At 38.0% G+C, this 26,925-nt stretch overlaps 2 protein-coding genes across 4 annotated transcripts; both read left to right on the forward strand.

The window, feature by feature from the left end:
- The first annotated feature begins 736 nt into the window (after positions 1-736).
- Positions 737-26,567, forward strand: LOC121962761 (major facilitator superfamily domain-containing protein 6-A-like). Of its 3 annotated transcripts, XM_088074449.1 has the most exons (9): positions 737-973; positions 2,642-2,707; positions 9,380-9,476; positions 13,418-14,966; positions 17,491-17,588; positions 19,501-19,662; positions 20,108-20,206; positions 20,518-20,810; positions 23,723-26,567. In XM_088074449.1, exons 4-9 carry the CDS (start codon positions 13,420-13,422, stop codon positions 23,924-23,926), a joined length of 2,403 nt encoding a protein of 800 aa, XP_087930575.1. In that variant the 5' UTR covers positions 737-973; positions 2,642-2,707; positions 9,380-9,476; positions 13,418-13,419; the 3' UTR covers positions 23,927-26,567. The 3 variants fall into 3 exon arrangements, with proteins under 3 accessions (XP_087930575.1, XP_087930576.1, XP_042368983.2); XM_088074450.1 differs by lacking the exons at positions 737-973; positions 2,642-2,707; positions 9,380-9,476 and adding exons at positions 10,710-10,973; positions 11,202-11,347; XM_042513049.2 differs by lacking the exons at positions 737-973; positions 2,642-2,707; positions 9,380-9,476 and adding an exon at positions 10,710-10,973.
- LOC121962642 (uncharacterized) lies at positions 5,759-8,984 on the forward strand. Its single transcript, XM_088074451.1, has 2 exons — positions 5,759-5,996; positions 7,009-8,984. The coding sequence occupies exon 2, from the start codon at positions 7,021-7,023 to the stop codon at positions 8,086-8,088; it is 1,068 nt and encodes a 355-aa protein (XP_087930577.1). The 5' UTR covers positions 5,759-5,996; positions 7,009-7,020; the 3' UTR covers positions 8,089-8,984.
- Positions 26,568-26,925: the final 358 nt, after the last annotated feature.

Here is a 26,925-nt window from a genome sequence, read left to right on the forward strand (position 1 = left end):
AAAAGTATTGTGTACAAGCTTTTTTGTTGTGGAAAACATTTTTCCCAAGTGTTGGGAATCAGGAAGTGAAAAAATAAACACTGGAATTATTATAGTTCAGAAAATGGACACACTTTCCCAAAAAATAGTTCCACCATACTTTTGCAGTTGTTTGTGTATCCCATTATCTGTGCCATCCTGCACAGCAGCTCCTCTCTGTGCTGCTGCAGAGGGCCACATCACACTCCTGACACTTCAGAGAGGGGCCCGATCCTCCTGCCTGCTCTGCCTGCAGTCAACACAGGGTTAACATCCATATGAGGCCCTGCTGCCTGTTACACTGTCTCCTGATTTACCCTTGTCTCATTATTATTATTATTATTAGTCCTATCATTATTATTATTATTATCATTATTATTATTATTATTATTATTATTATTATTATTATTATTATTAGTGCTATCATTATTATTATTATTATCATTATTATTATTATTATTATTATTGTTGTTGTTGTTGTTGTTGTTGTTGTTGTTGTTGTTGTTGTTGTTGTTGTTGTTGTTGTTGTTGGGCTGCTAGCGTTTATTGTAATGCAGTTAGTTTCTGCCAATAACACAGAGCGATAGATGCAGGAGGATTCAGCCAATCACAGTGCAGTTTGCTGCAGATGACGTATGGTTACGTAAGCGGATACAAAGCGTCGAATCGTCTTCCGATTGGTTGACAAGATCAAAACAAACCTCTGACCGCTTCGAAGGAATTATGGGAAACCAATATGGCGTCTAGCATCGATGCTAACGTACTTTTATCATCGGAATATGGATAAAATATGGGCGGAAGATACCCGATATCGGATCTATCGTGATGTATTTATCGACCAGGGTCCCGTAAAAACAGCTGAGCTCCCGGGCTGGATACTGAGGCTTCTGAACGAGCTACGAGCACCGGAGTTTCCCTCTGAGCGGCTCAGCCGGCAGCTTTCACCGGAGAAACAGTGAGACATCCGACACACGCTCTCAAAATCACTCAGACTAACGAATGATCGCTTTAGAGGGTTAAGAAGAGGCTGCATTTAGTTAATATAGCCTGTAATCGATGCTTAGGATTTTTGAATCGATTCTGAATCGTTAAAAATGAGAATTATTACGTGAATCGATTTTTCTCCCACTCCGAGTAGATTTAATTTTTCTTTAAAGCCAGGGGAAAATGTCCAGAGAGCTACTTTTCTGAGTATCATTATTCTATATTTAAAGCTATTTTACAGAATTATTATTATTATTGTTATTATTAAGAACTATTGTCAGGTGATTTTCTTGTTTTTGTTCAGTTTTTTTTCTTTTACTTTCCCTTGTTTGTGTTAATTTTCAGGTCATTTTCTCGTTTTTGTTCAGTTTTATTTTTAATTTTTTAACTTTCCCTTGTTTGTGTTCATTCTCAGGTCATTTTCTTGTATTAATTACTAATTTCTTGCTATTTTTTGTCTTATTTATTCTAAAGTTGCTCATTACGTTCTTCGTTGGTTTTGTAAGAAATCGAGCCGGTGTGCGAAGGTTTCAGAGGGTTATGTCTTAAATGTGCAGTTAATATATTTGGACTTTGGGATGTTTGTCGGACAAAAACAGGACATTTGAAGACGTCACCGGGGAACGTTTCAATATTTTCTGACGCTTTATCGACACAACAAAGAAGAGAGTAATAAGACGACCAGTGAAAGTGAGGAGATGAAGTGGGACTTTAATGTCCCAGCAGCAGAAACGTGGACGTAATCCCTGTAGTCCACACGGATTACCGATTAACGTCTTGGTTTCATGTGCTTCACTGTCTCACTGTAATCCTGCTGCTCTCTGATCGTCTGCACAGCCGGGGTCACACACACACACACACACACACACACACACACACACACACACACACACCATGTGGATACTGTGTACACTGTGTGAAGTACACATACATACAGTATCTTCAGCAGTAGTAGTAATGTAGCAGCACGGGTTGTAGTGCCAGTAGAAAAGGAGTACAACTGTATATTAGTCGCAGTTGTACTGCAGAGATACTAGATACTATACTTGTGGAAGCTGCGGTTGTGGTATTAGTTTTGGCATCAACAGTAGCAGTAATACTAGAAGTAGAAAGTTAATTTCAGTAATGGTGGAAGTACCAGGAGTAGGAGTAGTAGTAGTAGTAGTAGACACAGTGTTATTAGTTGTGTTTTTTTAAGTATATCAATAAAAATATGTAAATTTAAAATCGCAGTTCATCATATTCCCGTTTGCGTTTAGTTTCTTTAGAGACGGTGAGATCAGGAAACTGAAGGTAAAATGTGTGCATTTATCCGTATCCAGGATCGTCTGCGGGAGATTTTGAGCCCGAGCTCGGGTGATGTTTGCAATAATCAAGTTAAGTGTACAGCAGGAAGGTAACTGAAGTCCTTTCCAGCTGCGGCACAATTATCCAGGTCGAGTCAAAGGCGACGCTGAAACTGGATCCCTGCAGACACCCAATATCAGTGAGAGGAGGCACTGTACCATCACTGACACTGTCTGAGGAGTCTGGACCTCCACTGTCCCCAAAAACACATGCAACACCTACACAACCAGTGAATGTGACTAATAACCCTCACTGGACTGACAGGTCTTTGTTTTTTGTTTCCAATAAACAGACGAAGAGCTGAAGAGAAGAACGTCAGAAATCACCTGAATAAGAAGTCAGACAGGTGATCTCTGAGGTACGTCTGCACAAACGCCACATTACCAAAAAAACCATCAGATCTTTGTCTTCTGTGTCCCGCTCTGCCTTCAACTACTGATGATATCATAACTACTGCTACTTGTACAACTAATATTACCACAACGTCCTCGGCTGCTGCTACGTTTACTGCTGCTTCAGTTAGTTTTCATGGTTCATACAAGGTGCTTGAGGTGCTTGAAGTGCTTGAATTTGGCACTCATCAATAAAAAAATCACAGCACCTCACAAATGGCGTGAACTAATTATATATATATATATATATATATATATATATATATATATATATATATATATATATATATATATTTCTTGGTGTCATGTTTTGGTTGTTTGGTTGTTTGTTTTTGTTTCCAGGTCATTTTCTTGTAACTTTTTTCCTAATTTCTTGCACATTTTTGTGCCAATTCTTGTTAAATTACACATTGCTTGATTTCAAGGTTTCAAATTGTTAATCCATTAGAAATCTGACATTCTGACAAATTACAGGTACTGTAATTGTCTATTTCCATTTTATGCTACTTTATAAAACTAATTCTCAAATTGAAATACCTTTTGCTCAACCACAGCAGCAGTAATAAATTACTTTTTTCTTTTTAAAAATTAAATTAGGATTTTTACTGATGAAACAGATAGTGATTTCACAAATCACTCACTCTTAAAATTAGTTGAAATCCAGTCCAACGTATTATTATTATTATTATTATTATTATTATTATTATTATTATTATTATTATTATTATTATTATTATTATTATTATTTAAAATAAATATTGCATAAGCAGTAGTACATGTAAAATAATAACAGTGTTTTGTATTAAATATTTTTTATGTTTTTTATTTTTTACACTTAAAGTATGTTTTCAGTATTTTTACATTGTGGTAAAGGTACTTTTTATTTTTTTAAGTAAAGAATCTGGTCACATGTGTAAGTGGCTCCTAAAAATCATAACTAATACCTCGAACTCTTTCCAAGTGACTCAGCTGCAGGCTAAAAACAGAATTTAGGTTAAAGAGCTGCGTTACAAACGGGGCGAGCTGCTCTGATTCCTCCGTTAATGGAGCTGGACACAGAGTGGTTTATCTGGGATTTGGACGGTATTAGTGTAATCTGTCTCTCTGTGACCAACAGGTCCGCTCTTCATCATCTATACAATACATCCTCACTTCATCCTACAGACCAGAGGCAATAACGTGGCTGCAATCCTGATATCTGAATATCAAAATAACACCTTTGACTTCTTTATTTTACTTTATTTTAAATTTCAAGGTTTGCATGCAAACAAAAATGCTTGCAAATATTTATTTTTAGTGTCAGGTGAATTATGATAAATATTCTGTCCAAATTAATCCTCCGCTCTTATTCTCACACGTGATACCTTTAATTTTCTGTCTTTAGCTGTTGATTTGTTTCCCTCGATCCATAATAATCATGAGAAAGGCACCCTGAAACGAGCAGGCTCCGACCTTTAACCTCTGTCGCTGTCAGACGGAGGACTGAAGTTTCAAATGCAGCTCCAAGTTTTTTAACGTATTTCTCCATTTTTCTTTATTTTTTCCTTTTTTTTAAAAATGAAAATAATCCGTGGTGACATTTTGTATCAGACACAACAAAGAAATGATAAAAGCTTTGGGGGGGGAAGGACACTTGGAAATGAGAAATATACAATACAGAGTTCCTGTGGTCATGGAAAACCTGGAAAAGTCACAGATTTAGTGAAAATCATTGAAAGTTTTGGAAAAGTCATGGAAGTTTGTTGCTGGTCATGAAATTGTTGCTGTAATGTGACGTAACGGAAAATTTATTTTCTGTAGCCGTCAACGTGAAGCAACTGTATTTTTTGTCAGCGTGACCTTTCGTGTTTCGTACGTTTCCTCGTTTTCTCCCCACGCTCATTCTAGTATGTTTTCTTAAAAATTATATTTCTTATAAAAATGATTAGCATTGGAAATAAAAATTAAACTTTTGGCAGCCAACTAGAATAATGAAACCATCAGTTTTGGGGCACAATTTACAGCTGAAAAAAGATAATAAACAGCAACGTTTATTATTGCAATACTCATATCATAACATGTTTTAAATCACAGTAATATTGTTTCATGACTGAAGTATTATGATAATATCATATTTATACAAAATTAATGTTATTTTGTACGTTTACCAAATTAAGTATAAAACAAAAAATACTGAAGTATTTAAATGTGTGTAATAGCATGTTAATATTAAATGTGATATGTAAATGTAACGTGCATTATTAAAAAATCTATTATTATTATTGATATTAATATTATTATTATTAATTCATGTTTGTATTGCATCATTCGTGTAAACAAAGTGCAGGAAGTGTGTGAAAGTTGTTGATATTTTATGAATATTTCAGGGTGTACATGTATTACAAATGTACTCTGAAAATAATTTTAAAAAGCACGTTTTGAACATTTATTTTGCCTCTATTTTCTAAAAGTTTTCTTGCCAAAGAAGCTCAGTGAGATCACAGATATCACAGCGTGAAATAAAACTCAGTGACTCTCGTTTCTTTTGCTGCGATTAAAAATATGTAAATCTATAAATAAACCTGGAGATAAACACCCCTCCTGCAATCAATCAAATCTGCCCAGACCGTCTAATTCTCCGCTGCCTGTCCCAGTTCATCTTCATCTCTTAAAGCTCCGCTCATAACCCCCTCCCACAGCTCATAACCCCTCCCACAGCTCATAACCCCCTCCCACAGCTCATAACCCCCTCCACAGCTCATAACCCCCTCCACAGCTCATAACCCCTCCCACAGCTCATAACCCCTCCCACAGCTCATAACCCCCCCCACACACACAGCTCATAACCCCCCCCACACACAGCTCATAACCCCTCCACAGCTCATAACCCCTCCACAGCTCATAACCCCCCCACAGCTCATAACCCCTCCACAGCTCATAACCCCTCCACAGCTCATAACCCCTCCACAGCTCATAACCCCTCCACAGCTCATAACCCCCCCCACAGCTCATAACCCCTCCACAGCTCATAACCCCTCCACAGCTCATAACCCCCTCCCACAGCCGCATCGCCGCGCAGTGAATAATTGACGAGCTCCCCCTCCCCTCCGCTGTCCTCTCTGTGTCTCTTTCCATCACTCCGTCTCTTTGTGCTGTCGCTCATCGGGTCCTCCGGGCCGTGACAACCTGCCCTCCCTCGCCTCCGTCATGTCCAGTTTCCACCTGCCGCCTGCCGCGTGCTGACTGTCGGACGGGGAGACTCGGGAGCAGCTGCTGGTAAGACTCAAAACCCAAATATTCAAAACAAGAGTTTTTACAGCGTGCATCTTCACACAGTAACAAGAAAATGTTCTTATCTCATCTACAGCAGCTCAGCTTAAAATGTCTTTATATAACAGCTAAAATATGTGCATTCTGACGTTTAAAAAGTATTATTATGATGTTTTATCATTAATACTATTCATTGTTATGCGTATATGTATGTATTGTAATGTATGATATTATTATTGTTATATTTTAGGATCTTTGAGTAATTCTGAATGCTCTCGAAGTTTTAGACCAGAGACAAGTTAAAGGATGAAATTTACATTTGCAAACTTGTATGTTTTTAATGTCCTATTTACAAGCTTCGAAGAGCTTATCAGGGTGTCCCATTTCACGTGTAATTTTACTTCTGTCATATTTATATTTACACTTTACTCTGTGAAAAAACAAAACAAATGCAGTAATATTCTGCAAAAGACAAGGGGAGTAGTAACATCACAAACTTTTGTTCTTCCAAAGGAAGAAGAGAGTAAAACTTGTATTTTATTGTGTTTATTAATAGTTTAAAACATGTTTTTACGTTTTTATTGCGTCTGCTGTGACGACGAGGAGCCTGTGATGCTGCAGCTTGTTTACATTTAAAACCATTAATACGCCCGACTGAGCTAACATATTTACCTCCTCGCTGTGTCTGAAAAAACATCAGGTCTTTGTCCTCTAGTGCAGTGTTTCCCAAACGGGGGGGACTAATATATATATATTAGTCATAATCCCTCGAATATTTGTGCTATTTTAATTTCAGTGAAAAAAAGTCATTTTAAGTTTGACAGACCACATTTTATACTCAATATTTCTACTTTCTCTGCTTCAGTTAACTGTCATTACATCGATTTGGATATTTTTTACACTTTTTTATTATTATGCTTTTTTTAAAAAACCTTACAGCTAATTTATTTTTTAATCATTTACATTTATTTTATAATTATTCCGTTATTTTTAATAACTTGCATTCATTGATTTTCAGAGTTTTGGAGCCATGAAGGAGGTGGTGTTGCTCCTCCTGGTGGTGACGGCGGCGTCCTCCAGGTCTCACAGCAGCTGGTGCGAGCTGGGCTGCGACTGTCGAGGAGACCTCAGGTTCACCATATGCTCTCGGGCGCTCTTCACCCAGCTGCCCGACAGAGTCCCCCCCAACACCGAGCTGCTCGACCTCTCCGACAACCACATCTCCGTCATCCCCGAGCGCTCGCTCAACAAAAACCGCAAGCTGCGCGTACTGCTGCTGCAGAACAACAACATCAGCGTGGTGGAGGACGGCGGATTCTCGCAGCTGGAGTTCCTGCAGAAACTGGACCTGAGCTGGAACCGGATCTCCGCACTGACTGAGGGCTTCTCCGTCGGCTTGGCCTTCCTGCGGGAGCTGCAGCTCGCCCACAACCGCCTGACGAGGCTGGACAGCCGCAGCTTCCTGCACCTGGACGGCCTCCAGAGGTTAAACCTGACCTGCAACAGCATCCACGCCATCCAGGTGAGGTCGTTCTCCACCATGAGTGGCCTGCGGCAGCTGCACCTGGAGGGGAACCGGCTGACGTCTCTGCGGAGCGGCATCTTCTCCATGCTGCGCTCGCTGGAGGTCCTCAACCTGGCCGGCAACCACATCAGCGAGATGGAGACGGGCGTCTTCAAGCCGCTCGTCAGCATGACGCTGCTCAACCTGGCCGACAACCAGATGTCCACCGTCTGCTTCAAGACGTTCCTGAGCATCCACACGTACAGCACGCACATCCTGCTGGAGGGGAACCCGTGGAACTGCGACTGCGACCTGCAGAGAGTTTTCCGGAAGCTGCGCAGCATCCAGAGGCTCTTCCTGGACGACTACTACAACCTGACCTGCAAGGAGCCCGCCGTCCTCCACGACTACCGGCTGATGGACGTGGACACGGAGCTGTGCATTGCCGAGACCGTCACCGTGCTCATCATCACCGTCACCGTGGTGATAACCGTGCTGGCCGCCATGCTGATGGGCGAGAGGAAGAGGAAGAAGAAGAAGAAGGGGAAGCACTGGACGCAGCAGGAAGAGCTGTCAGATGAGTCAGACTACTGAAACACAAAATTCTCTTTCTGTCTTTATTTTCTGACATACTGAGACAAAATGATCCCTCTGAAACCTGAGCCAGCTGACTTCTTTCAAAAACATGGCAACCAGCAAAAAAATGTCCCACAAAATGCAACAAATTAGAAAAAGAGGACAAGAAAATGACCTGAGAATTATTATTATTTTTTAAAAATGTATACAGAGAGAAATTACTAACAGTTCATCATGACAAAAATTATTATTATTTTAGGACAACAGCCAATTATATTATTATTGTAGTTTTCCAGGGTTTAAAGAAACGTAATTTAATAGCTTTTTTTAAAAAAAAAAAAACCCTTCTGTATTATTAGTATTATTGTTAATAATAATAAATGATTGTTACTATCGTTAGTATTTTTTTCTATTTATTTGGTTTTGTATGTTTTTAAATCTATTTTTTTTAACCTTTTTGTATTGCGGACTTTTGTTTAGTTTTGTTTTTTTCTAAATTTCAGGTAATTTCCTTGTAACCTGTAACTTCTTCCCGTGTGTTTGAAACAAACAACTTGCTCAGGTTTCAAAGGGTTAAAATACAGCATTTTGACTTTCAGGCAATATTTCCAGGCAACTGTTGCCTCAGCATTGCTGCTTAAATCCCACGGGAACATCTGCATGCCTGGAGGGAGATTTCTGCAGTTCATTTTGTGGGATTTCCCATCTGCTTCACACCCAAAGAGCCTGAAAAAGCTTTTAAACCCACACTGTGGAGGGAATTACTCCAACACATCTGCTTCATAATAGAAAAAATGCAGTATTTTAATGAAAAAGGTTTATTTTCTCATTTTAAATGTTTGAATGATTATGTACTTTTAATGTTCCTTATTCGACTCCAAGTTTGAAATACATTAAATGGGATGTTGTGACAATTTTTTGGCTAAAGGTGCTTCTTTAAAAAATAATTTTCCCACATTTTTTCAACGCAGGAGTTTTCAGCTGCTTCGAGGTTACATGGAAGTCTACAGCGCCATCTGCTGGCACACAGATTTACTGCTTTGGGAAAAAAATGACATTATATTTATTAAAACTACTGTAAATGTATCGATGTTTATTATTGTTGTGTATGATACAATAATAATATCAGTCTGGGGACAGCTAGCGTGTGTTTGCAGCTCAGTGGTGAGTTTAATGTTTTTTATGGTGATTTAATCGTTTATTTTAACACTCTGCTATATTATTTTAAACTGTTCGTCATTTTAAAGTCGATTACCGTGATGTTTTTGCATGTTTTCACTGTGATTAATGCAAGTTTCTCCTTTAATAGACTCTCTGGGGAGCTTTTAGGCGGAGTCGCTGAGCTGCGACAGAGAGACACAAAGCAGCGCGGAGGACACCGGATATCCACAAAATAAAAGCATAAGGTTTGTCCAATGAAATATATATCTATGAACTAAATTTACTGACAAAGTTTATTGAAGATTTTAGACATAAAATGGCCTAAACCAATGTCCCTGTTTATGTTCTCACCTTTAGCATTTGGCCCTTTCTTTTATCTGATGTTATTTATGTTACTTTTTATACTCTTTTATCCTATTTTCTAACTTTCTTTTTTTATTTTTTTGTAAAGCACCTTGTAACTTTATTTTACCAGATGCACTATAAATAATTAATTAGTATTATTGTTATTATGGTATTGCCATCAAATATACAAAAATGTAGGTGAAATTGTGCCAGAATTTAAAACAAATTTAGGGCTGTAATATTTGTTCACTGTCAATAAATGTTATTTAATTAATTATTTTATTCAGAATTTGGTCTCAAAAGAGGAAATAACACCCATTGCTGCTTAAAAGAACATAATCAAATAGTTTTTTGTATTCGGTATAAAAACAATTTATTATCATAAAGATGGCAAAGAAAGAGCAAATCTTCATTTCAGGTGGTTGCATTTCTCAAAATAGTGAAAATTGATCTCTTGATCAGTCACATTAAAATGACATTGAAATCAATCCAAAAATGAGGCCTTAACCCTTTCAAACCTGGATTCAGACACTTTTCACACATATATAAACCTTTGAACCATGAAGAATTGGCTTGATTTCTTAAAAATAAAAAAAATAAAAACATGGGGAAAAGGCAGTGAGCAACTTGGCAGGAAATGTCTCACAAATTTGAAGAAATTACTAGATTTAGAAAATTATTCCAAAAGGGAGGCTTAGTTTTCAGGTACATGTTTTGTACTTTTTACTCATTTTTAGCCAATTTCTTCTTAAGTTGCTCATTGCCTTCTTTCCATGAAATTTGCCCAGCTTTCCATGGGTTAATAGGTATTGCAATGCCTTATATTAATCTGGAAACAGTCTTAAATATTCTACATGGGAAATAGGATTTTATTAATCTAAGTTATCTTATTGACTTTTTATGGCATTGCAATTTGGGTTATTGCAAAAATTGTCTTAGATTTAATTTTGAGTGGCATTGAAAGAGTCTTAAAAAATTCGTGAATTTAACTTGACAAAAACCTCACTGGTTTTGGGTGAAAAATTACTTTTTTAATCAGCTACAGATCCTTCTGCAGATCAGCACAAAGTAACGTAACAATGGCTTTTATTTTGGAGGCTGGGGCCGGAAGCAGTCGGCTCCATAATGGCGGAGTTGACGGTTGGTTTCGGGACAGGTGGGAGCTCCGGTCTGACGAGCTGCTGTTGTCTTCAATACAAAGAGAGCCAAGCCGGAGAAAAACTTCAAATTTACATTAAAATAAAAACACAAACACGTTACGGTTAAACGTAAACATTATCCGAGAATTAAAAGTCATATTTATGAGCGGTTTTGCGTGAAAAAATGTCCGACAAAGGAGAGAGAAATTCAACAGAAACTGCGCAGTCATAGTTTAATGGGAGCGGTGACCTGAGCAGGTAAGAAAAATAAATTATGTTTAAATTGTGTGTTTTATTTCACGTTTTCGAACGTGTTTAAAGAGTTTAATTTGGGTTACAAGCGGATAAATGGCATAAGGTGTAACGCTGGAGTCATTTTCAGCCTGTTTAACCGGTTTACTGTGTTATTTTTAATTTGTGGCGCCATTTTGGATAATTAGCTTCATTTATTTACATTTCAATGTATTTTATTTGGTTTGTTTTAAGGCTGAAATAAGCTGCCTTTGTTCAAGATAACAATGACTTCCGCATAGGACCCTCAGTGTCAGTCAGTGACGGACAGACGGGTTTCAAAGGCGGGTCCGAGGACCTCCTGCGGCCGTCTTACTGACTTCACCGGTACTGTAGATGCTGTGAGTCTGTATTGATCACCAATGCTTTGATTCTCAGTTTTTAATGTTCTTGTGATATAGTACTGGGTATCCACATAATTCAGAGTTTTATCATTTTTATTTTGCTGATGTAAACCCAAAAAAAGCCAGTTTCAGTGTTTTGTTTTGTTTTTTCATCTCGACCACCATTAAGAACGTTATACTTAGGGACTGTTCTGTATTTATCAGAGGTGGAGTGGCTGTTACAGCTACAATTTTTTTTTTTTTTTGAGCCTCTGTGACTTACTCGGGGGAAATTTATAAACCCCCCTTCATCATCTTATTAAAATTAAAAATAAATAAAGATAAACACTGAAAATGACTTTCTGTATTTGGAAAAAATCAGTGTTTTTTCTCTTTTTATTTTTCTAAATGCCATTGCCATGTATGCAGGTGCACAGAATTTAAAGCTCTTTTTTATTAACGGGGTTTGTATAAACAGTTTATCTTGGGTGAAATTTAAAATGACATGTTGAATGTGATCTTAATTTTGTTGTTATACAGGAGGAGAAGGCTTCATGGGTCTCTGATATTTGATTCTTTTTAAATTATGTAAATCTTTTAATCTTCATCTAAAGAACATTGTGCTTAAGCTTGTGCTTTATAAATACAGTTATTACTATTATTTAGTTATTTTGATAACAGAAGCCTTTGTCCCTAAAGCACTGTTAAGTTAAACGCAGTGTCAGATTTGTGTAACCTTTATACAATTAACAAAACACGGTCAGAGGAGTGATTTAACGGCTCTATGACTCCAGAGTTGTTTGATTAAATTTCAGAGTGAATTAGAGATTAACATGTCAAACAGCCAGTGGCGTCTACTCATTAATCTAGTATAGTTATTTTAATGTGACCTCGATTGATGTGGTCTGAAATTAATTTTTTGTTGTTTTCACATATAAAATGAAGGTTTCACAAATCTAAAAGTGGGTTTCATACTGTGTTAACAAGTAAAGAAGAACAAATACTTATCATACACAAAGATTGTTTGCCTGGTTTAAGTTTTGTTCTATGTATGTATTTTTATAATTAGCCGCTCTATTTAGGGCATTTAAAATCTCTGTAAAATCCCTTAATCATGCTTCAAATCACTAACTATAAAAGGGATTTATTGGCTGTGTGTGCAGTATCTAAAGCTCACCAAATGTTCCTCTTAAGAGAGATCTATTTGTATATATTAGTATTGGCTGTTTGATTAATGCCAGATGAAGAGGGGTATTGATTGGAGACAGAAATACATTGTGAATCATTGTAAGGCTCTTTTGCTTTCACATCACTTTTCTTGTGCTGATTTCAGACACCTTTCACAAGTATTTATATAATCACTGATCCCAAATTGGTTTGATTTCTCAGAAAAAGGGCAAAAAGGGCAATGAACAACGTGGTAAGAAGAATTCCACAGACTGCAAGAAATTATTTTTAAAAAGGGAGGGAAAAATGAAAAAAGCTAGGAAAAACTAATAACTCATAATTACATATTTAAAATAATGTTTAAATGTATTCTGATTTCTTTTGCAATTTTTCCAAGTGAGTTCATTTTTTATTATCTTTTTCTTTTTTTAAACATAATTTTTAAAGGAAATTTTTTGTACTTTTTTCTTTACGTATTGCTTGTTTTTGAGGCATTTTTTCTTTTGTTGCTCGTTGCCTTCTTCTCATGTATTGAAAGAAATTACAGATTTAAAAGTATGCTACAAAATTCTAAGTTTTTACGCACTTTTCTGGGTGATTATCTTGTTTGTTTTATTTTGTCTTTCTATTCTTTCTTTAAAAAAAAGTTTAAGTAAATTTTCTTTTACTTTCTACTTGTTTCTTGCTCACTTTTGGGTCATTTTTTCTTTCATTGTTCGTTACCTTTTCCTCATGTTTTTGAAAGAATTCGGGTTTCAAAGGGTTAAAAGAGAGGATCACCTGGATTTTCAATGATTGACAGCTATATTTATTCACAGTAGTGAATGTTTCCTGACAGAAATTGTTGTGTCTGTCAGAGCCGACAGTAAATTAAGCATCATTTGGTTATTGAACGTTACTCCTCATTTTCTTATCTTTCAGATATGGCAGCGGACGACAAGGTTGCCATCCTGACAGACGACGAAGAGGAGCACAAGAGGAAGTATGTGTTGGCCGAGCCATTCAACACTTTGTCCATGGAGCAGCCCGGGGGTGTTCCTGCGACGCCACCGGCCACTTCGGACACGCCGCCTGAGCAGCCGGCGACTTCTCAACCAGATTCGATAGACTGCTGCGAGAGGATGTGCCTCCGCATCAACAGCCACCTCCTCATCTCCAAAGTCTTCTACTTCTTCTTCTACGCCGCCTATGGCTCGCTGCACCCTCTGCTGGCCGTGTACTACAAGCAGCTCGGCATGTCGGCCAGCCGCAGCGGGCTGCTCGTCGGCATCCGCTACTTCATCGAGTTCTGCAGCGCCCCCTTCTGGGGCGTGGTGGCGGACCGCTTCAAAAAAGGCAAAATAGTCCTGCTGTTTTCTGTTTTCTGCTGGTTGGTGTTCAACTGCGGCATCGGCTTCGTCCAACCAGCTGAGATGAAGTGTGAGGAGAAAGGCGCCATTCCACCCACGACGGTGGTGCCTATGACGACGACTCCCTTGTACGGTAACTTCACAGAGCCGAGCAACTCCACAAACCGCACCAGGAGTCGCCGCAGCTATCTAGACCTCCCTGAGATCCTGGCATCCTATTTTAGTGTGCGCCGCAGGTACGAGCGAAGCGTGGACGTCAACGCCACTTCAGCTCCTTTAGAGCCAGCGAACACCACCCAGCAAACGCCAAACATCACCCTCCACATACGAAACACCACCATCATAGTAAACACGACCCACTCCACCACTACAGCCACGAAGCCTCCTGCTCCGACCAAAAAGAAGGAGTACCAGATCATCTACAACAAGGACCAGGTGGAGAGCATCTTTCTGCTCATCCTGCTCGTCATCATCGTGGGCGAGTTCTTCAGTGCCCCCGCCGTCACCATTGTGGACACCGTCACCCTGCAGTACCTCGGTAAAGCTCGGGACCGTTACGGCCTGCAGAGGATGTGGGGCTCGTTGGGTTGGGGTCTGGCCATGCTGCTGGTGGGCATCTGGATCGACCACACGCACCTCACCGTGGTGATCGACGGCATTGGCTGCATCGTGCCCGACTTCCGCCTGCACAACTACCGGATCGCCTTCATCGTCTTTGGCGTACTGATGGGTTTGGCGTTCATCGTCGCCACTCAGTTTTACTTTGAAAAAGGTGGCAACTACCAGCAGGAGATCCCAGAGGGTGTGGTGGAGGACCCGGGCAGCCCCAGAGCATCACCTGAGTCCAGTTCTGCGGACGCCGTCAGCCCTGACGCCACTCAAGAGTTCCACTACAGCGACCTCCTGAAGCTCCTCTGCAGCGTGCGCTACAGCTCCGTCCTGTTCGTTGCCTGGTTCATGGGCTTCGGCTACGGCTTCGTCTTCAGCTTCCTGTACTGGCACCTGGAGGACCTGAAGGGGACGACCACGCTGTTCGGGGTCTGCTCCGTCCTGAGCCACATCTCCGAGCTCGCCGCCTACTTCACCAGCCACAAGTTCATCGAGCTGGTCGGACACATCAGGTAAGACGTCATGAAAGTACTTTTAAACCAGTTTGTGTAAAAATGTGTTTTAAGTCAGATTAAATGTCCAGTCAATCTTGCAAATCAATACTAATCTCCTCATTTTTAGCAACATTATTTGCTTCCAGTACAGCCTGATAATTACAGACTTCAGACAGTTAATAAGGACGTCTTTTTGTGCTTCAGCCTGAGCAGTTAATCTGTCCTCTGCAGCAGCAGCAGTGAGAACAGTGGACGTCTGAGACAAAGCTGTCATTGATGCTCGGGGGGTTTCTGTCGGACTGAATTCAGGGTCGGACCTTACGGGCAGCGGGGACATTTGAGAGCGTGGTGTTAGATTTCAGCTGCAGCTCTGTACCAGATAACACTTAAAGTCTCTGCTGTTGACTCTGACACAACTCCCGAGTCGACTTTCTGAACGCTTGATGGACGTTAGTTTTCTTGTGCTGCCTTCGGATGCATTTCACAAACTGTTAAAGCCATTGAACAAATTAGTTTGACTTCTTTTAAAAATATGGGGAAATAATTTGGCAGGAAAAGGTCCTGCAAATTACCCAAAAATTAGTAACATATGATATGAAAATGATCTTAAAGCTATCTTAAGGAAGAAATAATCATTAAAGAATTATGAAATACCTAGGGCAATATATCTGAAAGCAGCACAAGAAAAGTGATGTCACTGGTTTCAGGTTTCACAGGCTTAATATCTTTATTATATCATTATAAGAAATGGTATTAAATTCACTGGATCAGCTTAAAAGATAAATGTTTCCAAGGTATTTTATCTGTAAAAAAGTGCATGTAAAAAGTTATTTAAAACAATATATTTTGATTGCAAAACAACTGTTGCCTGACACTTAAGAAATCAAATAATAGATAAGAACTATTACAAAATAAAAGTGACATTTGCGAACTGTTTTTTCTGCTGTCTCAGTGTGCAGCACGTTAATCTCACACTTCTTTCTTTTTTTCATGTTGTTCAGTCTTCAGAGGAAGTGACACTCTGATACAAACGCACTTTCTCCCTTCCTGTAAACAAACTGCCAGCTGCAGGTTTTTAGCATCTCACCATCCGTTTATAGAGGAGAGGATGCACCACAGGCTGCAGGTGTCCTGTGTCGAACTCGTCCAAAATGCTCACATTATTAGGAAATAAGATTTAAAATCATTTCGTGAGAGATCCGCGACTGTGCCTTATCGGTCCTATCTGTTTGTGTGCTCAGCAAACCGTCTCTGAATGAACAAACACTGAAGTAATCCTGTCTGGTGATGAGCGCTGTGAGGGTGTGTCCTGTTCAGATCTGTTTGACTTGCTTGTTTGTCCTGTTAAGAAGAAAGACGTTCACCAAACAACAGCACAGGGATGACTGAAAATGTCAGCTAGCTGTGACAACATAATAACATGGATTTTTGGGAGATAAAGTCAGAAAGTAAAAGACATTTTCCACACTAAACAAAGGTGTTTAAGAAGTTTTTGTGGGTTTTTTTTAAGTTTTACAGAAAACCTACAAAAGCTCACTAACTACTGTTTATTTAACATTTAATTTATTGTTTATAAAAAAAATTCAAGATGAAGAACCAATCACTGGATCTAGCTTTTTAAATATAAAGATTTAAATCTTTGCTTTTTTCTTATATGTTAGTAAATTGAGTATGTTCCAGTTTTGGACTGTTTATGCATCCCCTTGAATAGAGGACACAAGCTGCCAAAATAATAAATAAACACATTTCTCGAAAAATGAATAAACATGTTTTTTAATGTACCTACAGCTGGGCGATTAAACGATAATAATATCAATCACGAAATAACGTTTCCTCGATTGAAATATGAGATGTCGTCGATAAAATGATGATAGAACGCATTCCATTCATGTCCGCTCAGCTCTCATTGTCCGTTGGTGTCTCCGCTGATGTCGCCGTCTGTCCCCTCCCCTCTCGTTCTCCGCCACTGTCTCTGCTGGTGTCTCCGTTGGTGTCTTTGTCTGTCCCCTCCCCTCTCGTTCTCCACCAGTGTCTTCGCTGGTGTCTCCGTCTGTCCGCTCCCATTTCATGCTCTGCCGTGGTCTCCGAATGTTCGCTCCACTCTCATTCTCTTATTTATTTATTTTTTTTGCATTTATTTCACTAGTTTAAAATGTGTTTTAGATGTATATTCATTTTGAAATGTGTTTTTTAATTTTTTTTTACTTGTTGAAAATATATATTAAATGTATATATTGTATATTTGTAAATTTATTATGTGTTAATTTAATTCTATTAAATTTGAAATGTATTCATTTTTATTTATTTAACATTTATTTTCATGTTCATTTTATTTATGTATATATTTATTTATTTTTTGGCACCCTCTGTCCCATGCAATCTTGGGCTCTGTAATTCTAACAATGATTTTTCACTATTTGTTGCTGTCAGCTTATGTGGTATCATTGAAACAAACTGCAATTAACAAGCTTAATTTTTTCACTTTAGGTATAATTTCACACAGAGTCCTGTATTTACGTTCCTCTCCATCTTTCCCTCTCAGGGTGCTGTACATCGGCCTGGCCTGCAACACAGCTCGCTACCTGTACATCTCGTACCTGAAGAACGCCTGGACAGTCCTGCCCATGGAGGTCCTTCAAGGTAACCTTTCTTTGTCCGCAGGGATTGTGTGGACGCTAGGACCCCGGGGACAGGGCAGGAAGTGGCTGTGTTTGTCCAACAGGACGCTTATCAGGCGGCCTTTTTCCTCCGACTGCCGACAGTTCAGCCTTTTTTGTTATCACCAGTCATTCACAACAATCACAAAGTTTCCCCGGCACCCCACTTCACCCGAAACAACCTCTTTGTAGAAAAATTATAAATATAAATGTCTTAATAATTTCTTAATCACGTTGGATTTATTGGCCTATAATGAGCGGAGTGATCAAACTGAAGTGGATAGATCGTAATCTGTAGGAAAGAGATCAGGGGGAGCAGCTTCTGTCGGAGTCTGGTTGGTTTGTTTGAGATGTCCGCCCTGAGAAAACAGCGACGCCTCACAGAACAAACAAGTAAAAACTAGTTCTATACTCTAAAGTTTGCTGCTTGTTTGTTTTCAGGTGTTTGACCACAACAGAGCCATCCATCATTGTCCTAATTCTGCACAGTAAATAAAACCCGCACACTGACAAATACTGGATTTTTTAGCTAGACACAAATATCAACATTTTTGGATTTACATAGTCTAAATAGTGCACTTGATATGAACTCAGCAAGACATTTTACATCAGAAAAAAATCAACGTATCACTGCTCTCTGGTGGACAAACTGCGTAATGTTTGTAAAATATGTTTGGAGTTTTCTCTAATGCAGTTTCTTGTTATAATGGCTCATTAATGTATGCCAATGCAGCTCTAATAAAGGCCTTAAATAATAGCAGTCAAACAGAAGGAAAATTGTTAAAAAAAAAAGATATTTTGATTATTTTGATTAATTGTAATTAACCTGTATATCAGTCTTGAAGTGAGAGGCACCTGGCTGCAGTGGAGGTTCACAAGCGCATGTGCAACAGACATCTTTTTTTCTTTTTTATGAACAATAATATCAAACAGTGAAAAAAGAGATAAAACAGGTGTTGAAATTTATATTATTTGTGTGTGTGGGGTTTTTATGTATTCTGAAGTGTTTCTCCCGACAATCCTCAGATTTATTTATTTTTATTATTATTTTTTTAAATTGCTTTTTTTTACTCTTGTCACTTGTCTGTTTTGCTGTGGGTGGTGGGAGAGGCATGGAAAGTATAATTTACTTTAAACCGACAGTCATACATACAAACATACTGTCACTGTCGTAGCTCCATTTTCTTCTTTTTTTTTTTTTTTACTGATATTGAGTCACTGCAGTGATCTGAAAAGATACATACAGCATATAATTATACTGAATGACTGTAGTGACACTAAAGCCGTGCCTCCAGTGTGACATAACTCTTTAAAATCTGAAAGTGTTTGGGGTCCAAAAGACAAAGAACAATCCCCAAACCTTAAAGAAGAAGTAATGTGCTTTAAGGGAGGTTTAAACAAAGCAGTGCTCAGTCCCTGTTAATAACGACAGCCCTGTTGAATCATTTTTCACGATGTTGTGATCACAGTTTCAGTAACCCTGATAAACAAAGTGTGATTTTTACCACTGAGATTTGAGCCAAAACACTCAGAGACAAATGTGGAGACTCTCAGCTGTTCCCTCAAAGACGCGAGATCTCAGTCGAGGGCAAAGTCTGCGCAGAAGGGCCATTTTACACATTTTACTTTCAACAACAAAGAGGTCGCTCATTTCTCTCAATTTCCAAACATTACAGCTGCAGATTTAACACGTACGACTTCACAGGTTTTTGTTTGTAACCAGTTTACAGAGACACAACCAGCTCAGTTAAATGAGATGTTGATGTCTCTGCTGTATTCGTTTGGTCGTCATCTCATTTATCTGTGTTTTTAATGATCTGAGAGCAGTGTCGTCCTCAAAATCATCAGGGAGATTTAAGTGAAAGATAAAGGCTATTTCCCTGTGTGTCCTCCAGGTGTGACTCACGCCTCAGTTTGGGCCGCCTGTATCTCCTTTCTGAGCGCAGCGGTCCCTCCGGCCCTCAGGACGTCGGCGCAGGGCATCCTGCAGGGCCTGCACCTCGGCCTGGGCCGCGGCTGCGGAGCCATGGTGGGAGGAGTGTTTGTCAACTACTTCGGTACGACACGACGCTTTCAATGGAGCATTTTTTTACGCTTAACATTATGAACGCAACAATTTAGTTTCCACTGTGTATTTTAGACTTATTGTAGAGCTGGACGTTCCAAGATTAAACAAAAATACACAGTTTGCCAAAATTTACACCATATGCATGAACACAGCCAAAATTATAAAAAAAATGAAGAATGAAAAACACATACAATGAGCCAAACAGTCCCTAAGGGTTAAATACCTTTTTACGAGTTGGTTTATGGTGCATTTATTGTTTTATAATGGGACTGAAAAAAGATAACCGGGATGAAATGTAAGCTGTGTTTACTGCAGAAATTTTTTTAAGAAAATTTTCTTGAAATTGTAAATTATTCCAGCCCCCCAAAAAAGCTTTGAGATATTAATACTTGAGGATTTGAGTAAACACAGTTTTCCTCCTGTTTTCTCTGCAGGTGCTGCAGCAACGTTCAGAGGAATCGGCATGGCCTCCCTCGTCATCCTCCTCGTCTTCGCCTTCATCCAGTGTCTGACCGGAGAGACTGAGGGGAAAGGTGGGGACATTCATTTATAGGACATTAATGTGGACAGACAGAACTGCAGCTGTTGTTGTCTTTGTTTTCTGATGGTTTTGCTGCAGGTTAAGTAACATTTTGGTTTCTCTGAGGTGAAAAAAATCTAAGCAGACTCTTTTTTTCATTAATACTTTATTGAACTTTTTTCACTTAACAGTCATTAAATCACATGACTCATACATATAAATATAGAACAATCAATCACTAAATAGAACAATAATATTTTTTTAAAATCATAAAAATTTTAATTGAATTTAAAAGACGTTTCCTCTCTCCTCGTCTTCTCTCAGAGGACAAAATGCTAGCAGAGAACATCCCGGTCCCCTCCAGCCCCGTCCCCATCGCCACCATCGACCTGGTGCAGAACCAAGCTGCCACCGGTAGCCCCGCCCCGGCTCGCCAGGTCGCCGCGTTGCCCGTCAAAAAGACCAAACACCAGGTGGAGCAGGAGGACGTGACCAAGCCGGCCTGGATGCTCACCGGCGCCCCCTGGGTCACCATCGCCTTCGCCATCGTCCAGATCAAGGAGATGATGAACCTGGCAAAGAGCGGCGGACCGCCTACAGAGACTCAACCGCTTCAGGTAAACAAGATTACAAATAAAACACGTTTAGAACAAATAAGAAAAACACCAGAGTTCCTGCTGACACTAATAATACTAATGCTAATACATGAGCTCTAGTTTATTACTTTTATTATTACTTTTTATTAGTTTATTGAGTTGCGCTGTTAGGAGTAACAATACAGAAAACGTAAATATACACAGAGTTATGCAAAGCCAAAAACGTACAGGTGTGAAATTAACCTCTTCTACTCCACCCATCTGTATCACAGTTCCATTTTTTGTCAATTTTAGAATGGACAGGGAGTCTTTTTTCTCTGTGACAACATAATTAGTTGGATTTTGGGGCCGCAAAGTCAAGTAGTAAGACATTTCCACACTAAACAGCAGTGAATTATTTTCAAAAAGGTTTACCAAAGCCCAAAAAAAGACTCAGTTACTGCAGTTGGCAACTATTTTGGTATAATTTATCATTTTGAAAAAAATTTAAGCAAAAATACCACTCACTCACTCTTTAGCCTCTCAAATGCAGATTTACAGTTTTGTCATTTATGTCAGTAAACTGAGTATGTTTTGGATGTGGGCATGCCACCTTGTATGGAGGAAGGATATTCAAAATAATTAATTAATAAGTCATTCAAATTATTTAATAAATGAATAACTTGATAAATAAGTTAAATGCCATTATGTGCCAAAGTAATATAAAAAATGTCGGCATTTATTTGTAAAATGTGATATAAATTTATATTTGTTTATATATTGTTTATATTCTCTTCTTTATTTAGTTACCTTTGTATTAATGTTATACATTTATTTACTCCTTTTTATATTTTTATGTTATTTATTCATATATTTGTCTTTAAATTATTTTCTGAATTAATACATTTGAATTTATTTTAATTTTTTGAATAATTTAATTCAAATTTTATTTATATTTTTTTAATAGTTTTCTTTTTAATTTTAATTGTAATTTTCTAATGTATTTAGTTTTGATTTCAGTCCTTTTGATCTAGTTAATTTTACCTAATTTTATTTTGTCAGTTGATGTGTAATTGTTGCAGACCTAACTGCAGTTAACTAACTATACTTTTGGACACTACTTTGAAGACTGTCGGGACTTGTCCCTCACAAGTCCATAAAGTTATATTTAAATTCTGGGACAGCATTTTTACCGCTGAATTATCCTCAGAGGTCTCTTCTTCTTCAAAACTAACAGACCACGTTATTTAAAGCGATAAATACACTAAATTATGCAGTTTCACATTAAAAAATTGTGTTTTAACGACGCTTTTTCCCGGCGGGGCTTCTAACTACAGTGGTCGACGTGAAAACACAAATGTTACTGTCAAGATTTAATGTTTGGTTTGTCCAACCGGACAGTGGAGGAAATGCTCGCTGTGTAGATATAAACAGCTTATTCTAAGGTAACGAAAACATAATGATTTTTATTTTCAGGTAGTTATACACGAAAGAAAACATGCTTATAATATATTCATCTATTTCTGCCCAATATTTCCCTAAATCCTGCACACTACAACTTTAAGGTTTTGTGTAGAAACTGAAAACTGACTGGTGTGGCTGGAGCCACTGCTGTGGTCATCAACTAATAATAATAATTATAATTATACTCAGAATAATTTCCATCTGTTGCTACTTTAATGGCTGAATGGCGAAATGTTTCATTGACTTTCACTAACCTGAACTTTCTGACACTTCCTCCTCTAACTGGCTGCCCACACACACTCACACTGAAGAAAGGTGAGACGTTTTTCGCGTGCAAAGGTTGATGGAAAACTACTGTGTGTGTGTGTGTGTGTGTGTGTGTACGGGGTGGGGTGGGCGTCGAAGGCTTCTTCGTGTGTGTGTGTATTGATGCATGCGGTGATAGCAGTGACTCATCTCTACCTGTGTGGGCGTGTACATGCATGCATACGTGTTTGCGAACCTCCCCCGCCTTCGTGCATGACATCATGTGAGGTGCATGCATGCTTTCATTTCTCCCCCGCTGATGTCACCCCCGACCCCGCCCTCTCGCCGCCACGTTGGAGGTCCTCGGCTCCTGAGAGGTCAGAGTAGAGCAGCAGATGAAGGGAAGTCAGTCTGTTTTTAAAATCTTAAGTTGTTTAGTTGCATTAACATATTTGCATTAATGTTTTGACTTGTAGCTAGACACTAAAGCAAGTTTTATCAGCTAGCTCCTCCCTGTGTTTCTGGATAATTAATTAACTCTTTGAAACCTGGAATCACGTCAGTTTTCCTGTGCTGTGTTCAGACTCCTTTCACATGCATTAAACCATTTGAAACCTGAAAACACATAATTTAGTATCTTTTAAAATCTGGGGGAAAAGGCAATAAGTTACTTAGCAAGAAATGCCCTGCAAACTGCAATAAATAAGAAAAGGGAGATAAGAAAATGAACTGATTAATTTTATTTTATTTGATTAAGGAGAGGGAGATACAGTTATTAGAAATGTATTTTTAAGAGAGGAAAATGTCCAGAAAACAATTGATAATATTTTAGCACTTTTCAAGTTAGTTCCTTTATCTTTTACCCCCCATCTTTGGCTAATTTTCAGTTCTTTTTTTTTTTTTTTTTTTTTGGTCATTTTCTTGATCTGTGAACTTTCAGGTTATGTTCTTGTTTGTTTTTTTCCTTTTTTTCTGATTTGCGAGGTCATTTTGTTCGTTTTCTTTTATGTCACTTCTTTTTTATTTTTGTGTCTTTTTAGCTCATTTTGTTTTTGTTTCTTAATATTTTCTTTTTTTTAAATTTAGATCAAATTTCTCGCTAATTTTGGAAAGAAATCAAGCCAATTTGCTCAAGTTTCAAAGGGTTAAATTTAAGACAGTTATATGGAAAAATATTCCTCCATGTTGTTGCCAAACCTGGCTGCCTGACAACCGCCATCACTGTTTGTTCCTCTCGTTGCCAGGTACCTAATGAGCAGGCGTCGGCCGAGTACAAGGCGATGTCGACGTCACACAGAAACTCGACTGATGACGGCACAGAAACACCCACACAACCAAACACCACCCACCCGCCACCAACAGACTGTAAACAGGACAACGACCAAACGCACCCGTCCTCAGACAGAGGAGCAGAAAACCCGGCGTTTACAGCTGAACACACACACTGACGGTTCACTTAGGAAATATTTACTTTAGCTTTAAATATCCGTCCTGACAAGTCGGTTTGTCTCGAGTTCAGTCTGAAAATGTGTTGACAGGTACTTTTTAGAAATGAGTCAGTATCTTGATCAAACACTGTATTTATATGGATTTATTTTCAACATTTAGCTTGAAATTAGGCCAAAAAATATCCTAAAATATTCACATTTTTCTCATTTAAGACTCAGACACGACTTGTTTTAATGGACGGTTTTAGCAAAGGGAAGTTTGGAGGTGTGTTTGGTGGCGTTTGTGCCTCAGAGGTGGTTGAATCAAACTCACCTCGCAGCGTTGTGCACTATATTTACTGCTCTTTACTGGTGGACTGTGAAGGATAATTCCTCAAACTTATTTATTAACTTAATTAACATTAAAAAAGCAATGAAATGGGGATTTAATTCAGCAGTTTGATTCCACAATAACATGAAAAGCATAAAAAAGTGTCTATACCAGCACAACAAAATAGATCTTTTTTGTTCTTTAAATTGTTTAAGTGATTTTTAAAGCACTGTAATATGCAAGTGCTCCACCTTTTTCTGCAGCACAGACGGTTTCTATATTGACAGTGTTGTTGTGGACCAGCTGAGATTGACTTGAGGGCTTATAATTATTAGTGCACAAAATGCCTTAAGTTAAAATTCTCCTTAAAATCCGAGTTAAAGTTTCCTTAAAATCAAAGTGTTTGCACAAAACAACCTTAAGTCTTCTTAAAGTTTCCTCATAATCTTCAGTGTTGACAGTTTTCTCCTTTTCTTATTATTTTGTAATTAAGGAATCTTTTACAGCGAGTTTTTTGGTATTACAGGAGCAAATGACAGGCTGAGGTGCAGCTGCTGGACAGAGCCGTGATCTGAATATCAAAGAAAGCGGATGTGAATATTTAGATAAGAAACATCAGTGAGCGTCACATAATGTATGTTTTTTAATTCGGTGAAAGGATTTTTTGGTAAAAGTTAAAACGCCAAAGATATGATGGGTTAAAGTGGGATTTGCTCGCCCCTTTATTTCCTCTAGAGCGGACACCGAAGTCTGGCTCCTCGAATGCTGCCACTGTTTCTTATATTTCCTCAAAGTAAGAAAGAGTTTAAGGGATTCTCTGCAAAGCCCTTAAGTAAGTCCCTTAGCTAAAAAGAAATTAGCCTGTAAACTAAAGGTGTTTTGTGCAGCCGACCCCAGGGTTCCTACAGATCCATAAAATATGTTAAAAGGCAGTCGACTTTTAAATCTAATGCTCAATGCTCTCGTTATTAAAGTGTCTTAAATCAATCTTCTAAAAGTCTTAAAAATGCTCAGACATGGTCAGTAGGATTTTATGATTTTTTTTAACGCTGCATTGTAAAATTTTATAGTACTATATATTTTTTTATTTTAAAATGTGTCTTATATTTCATTGCCAGTAGCATTTAGAAAAGCTTAAAGAGCCTTAAATCTAACTTGCCTTAAGCTACATTTAATTTTCGAAATTAATTTATTAAATGCCTCTCGCATAAACGTGCAAATCAGGAGAGTGGATCCAAAAAAATTACGATTCAAACCCTGCAAACAAACAGCAGTTCTGTTCTAACTTTGAGACAACAAAATTCGTCCCAACTCATATTACTTAACGTGTCCGAAATTTAATCTCAGTAGCATAAAAAAAGAAAAAGAAGTCTTCAAAATAATTTGCTTTAAACTGTAGGAACCCTGAAATAAATTTAGTCTCCTTTTTCTTTTAGTACATGGATATTTTTCACTCTGTTTATCTCCAAAACACACATAAAAAGCTTTCTTATGGGTTAAAAAAGTGATAGAAAGTTGATTAAAATTTGGCTAAACAGGCACAGAACCTTAACTTTATTGGCAAGAATTATTGTTATACACTGTGGGAAAATACTTTGGCCAGTTTGATCGTGAAACACATATTAAATCACATCCTCTGAGGCATTAATAAGCTCTTAAAAAGTCTTGAATCTAGCTCGTTAAATGCTGCAGAAACCCTGCTGTGAAATCAAATCTTAATTATCCTTTTGCATAATTTCCTTGCGGCTCTGCAGCAGATCTTGTGTGGCCTTTGGGTTTGGGAAAGCAGCAAAATCTTTAATTAATCAGTGTTGAATTCGTTTCTAGCTCTGACACAAGATGACACAGTTTCAGATTTCGTCACTTCTTTTCAAAACAAAAATAACTGCTGGATTAAAAATATATTTTTATAATTTACAGAAGACACGATGATGAAGAAGTGCCTCTTTAAAACAAACTACTCGCCTCCAGATGATGATATTGTTCTAACTTATTATTAGAAGATGTCAAGCGCTCCACTCCTCCAGGAAGATCCGTCACTCTGAGGGTCTTTTTAAAATACTGACCCCAATATTTTTATATGGAAGCTGCCAATAGCCGACACACTTTATTTACTGCCTTTGTTTTCCATTTTCACGCCAAATTTTTCCCAGTATTCTGCGCTTTCATGTCGTCTGGATGGAAAAAGTCCTCCGAAACAGAATTACATGAAGAAATTCTGTTTGTTTTTCTGTCAAGTTAATGATTAAAGGATGTTTGGCCCTTTAGTTCAGCATCAGTGTATCTTAATCTCATTTATAACTGCAATTAAATGTTTATGTCACAAATAAGGCTCCAGATGTTATGTACTAATTTTTCTTGTTCAGATGCCTGTCAGTATTTAAAGTACTTAAATCTTTGAAATGCGAGCACATTGATTTAAAAAAAATTAATTCATGAACTTATTATAAAATGTCTAAAAAAATACTAAAAAAAATGTGAACAGTGATGAGAAAATTGCCTGAAAATTAGCTTTAAGATAGAGAGAAATATTTAAAATGATCACATAATTAGATAAAATTCAAGAAATGTATATTAATGATTCATAATGATCTTATATATTTAAAATAGTTTCATTTAAAAGATATTAGATTTATTATATAATTTATATGTTTAATTTTTTACAGCTTTTTTTCAGGAAATTATCTAA

This window comes from Plectropomus leopardus, chromosome 24 (assembly GCF_026936395.1).
Source record: "Plectropomus leopardus strain MGB_pleo_1.0 chromosome 24, ASM2693639v1, whole genome shotgun sequence".
Taxonomy (NCBI): domain Eukaryota; kingdom Metazoa; phylum Chordata; class Actinopteri; order Perciformes; family Serranidae; genus Plectropomus; species Plectropomus leopardus.

Coding starts and splice junctions, on each gene's coding strand:
- LOC121962761 (XM_088074449.1), top strand. CDS start 13,420: ATGGCAGCGGACGACAAGGTTGCCATCCTGACAGACGACGAAGAGGAG. Junction 20,207..20,517: donor CGGAGAGACTGAGGGGAAAG/GTGGGGACATTC, acceptor GTCTTCTCTCAG/AGGACAAAATGCTAGCAGAG. Junction 20,811..23,722: donor CAGAGACTCAACCGCTTCAG/GTAAACAAGATT, acceptor TCTCGTTGCCAG/GTACCTAATGAGCAGGCGTC.
- LOC121962642 (XM_088074451.1), top strand. CDS start 7,021: ATGAAGGAGGTGGTGTTGCTCCTCCTGGTGGTGACGGCGGCGTCCTCC.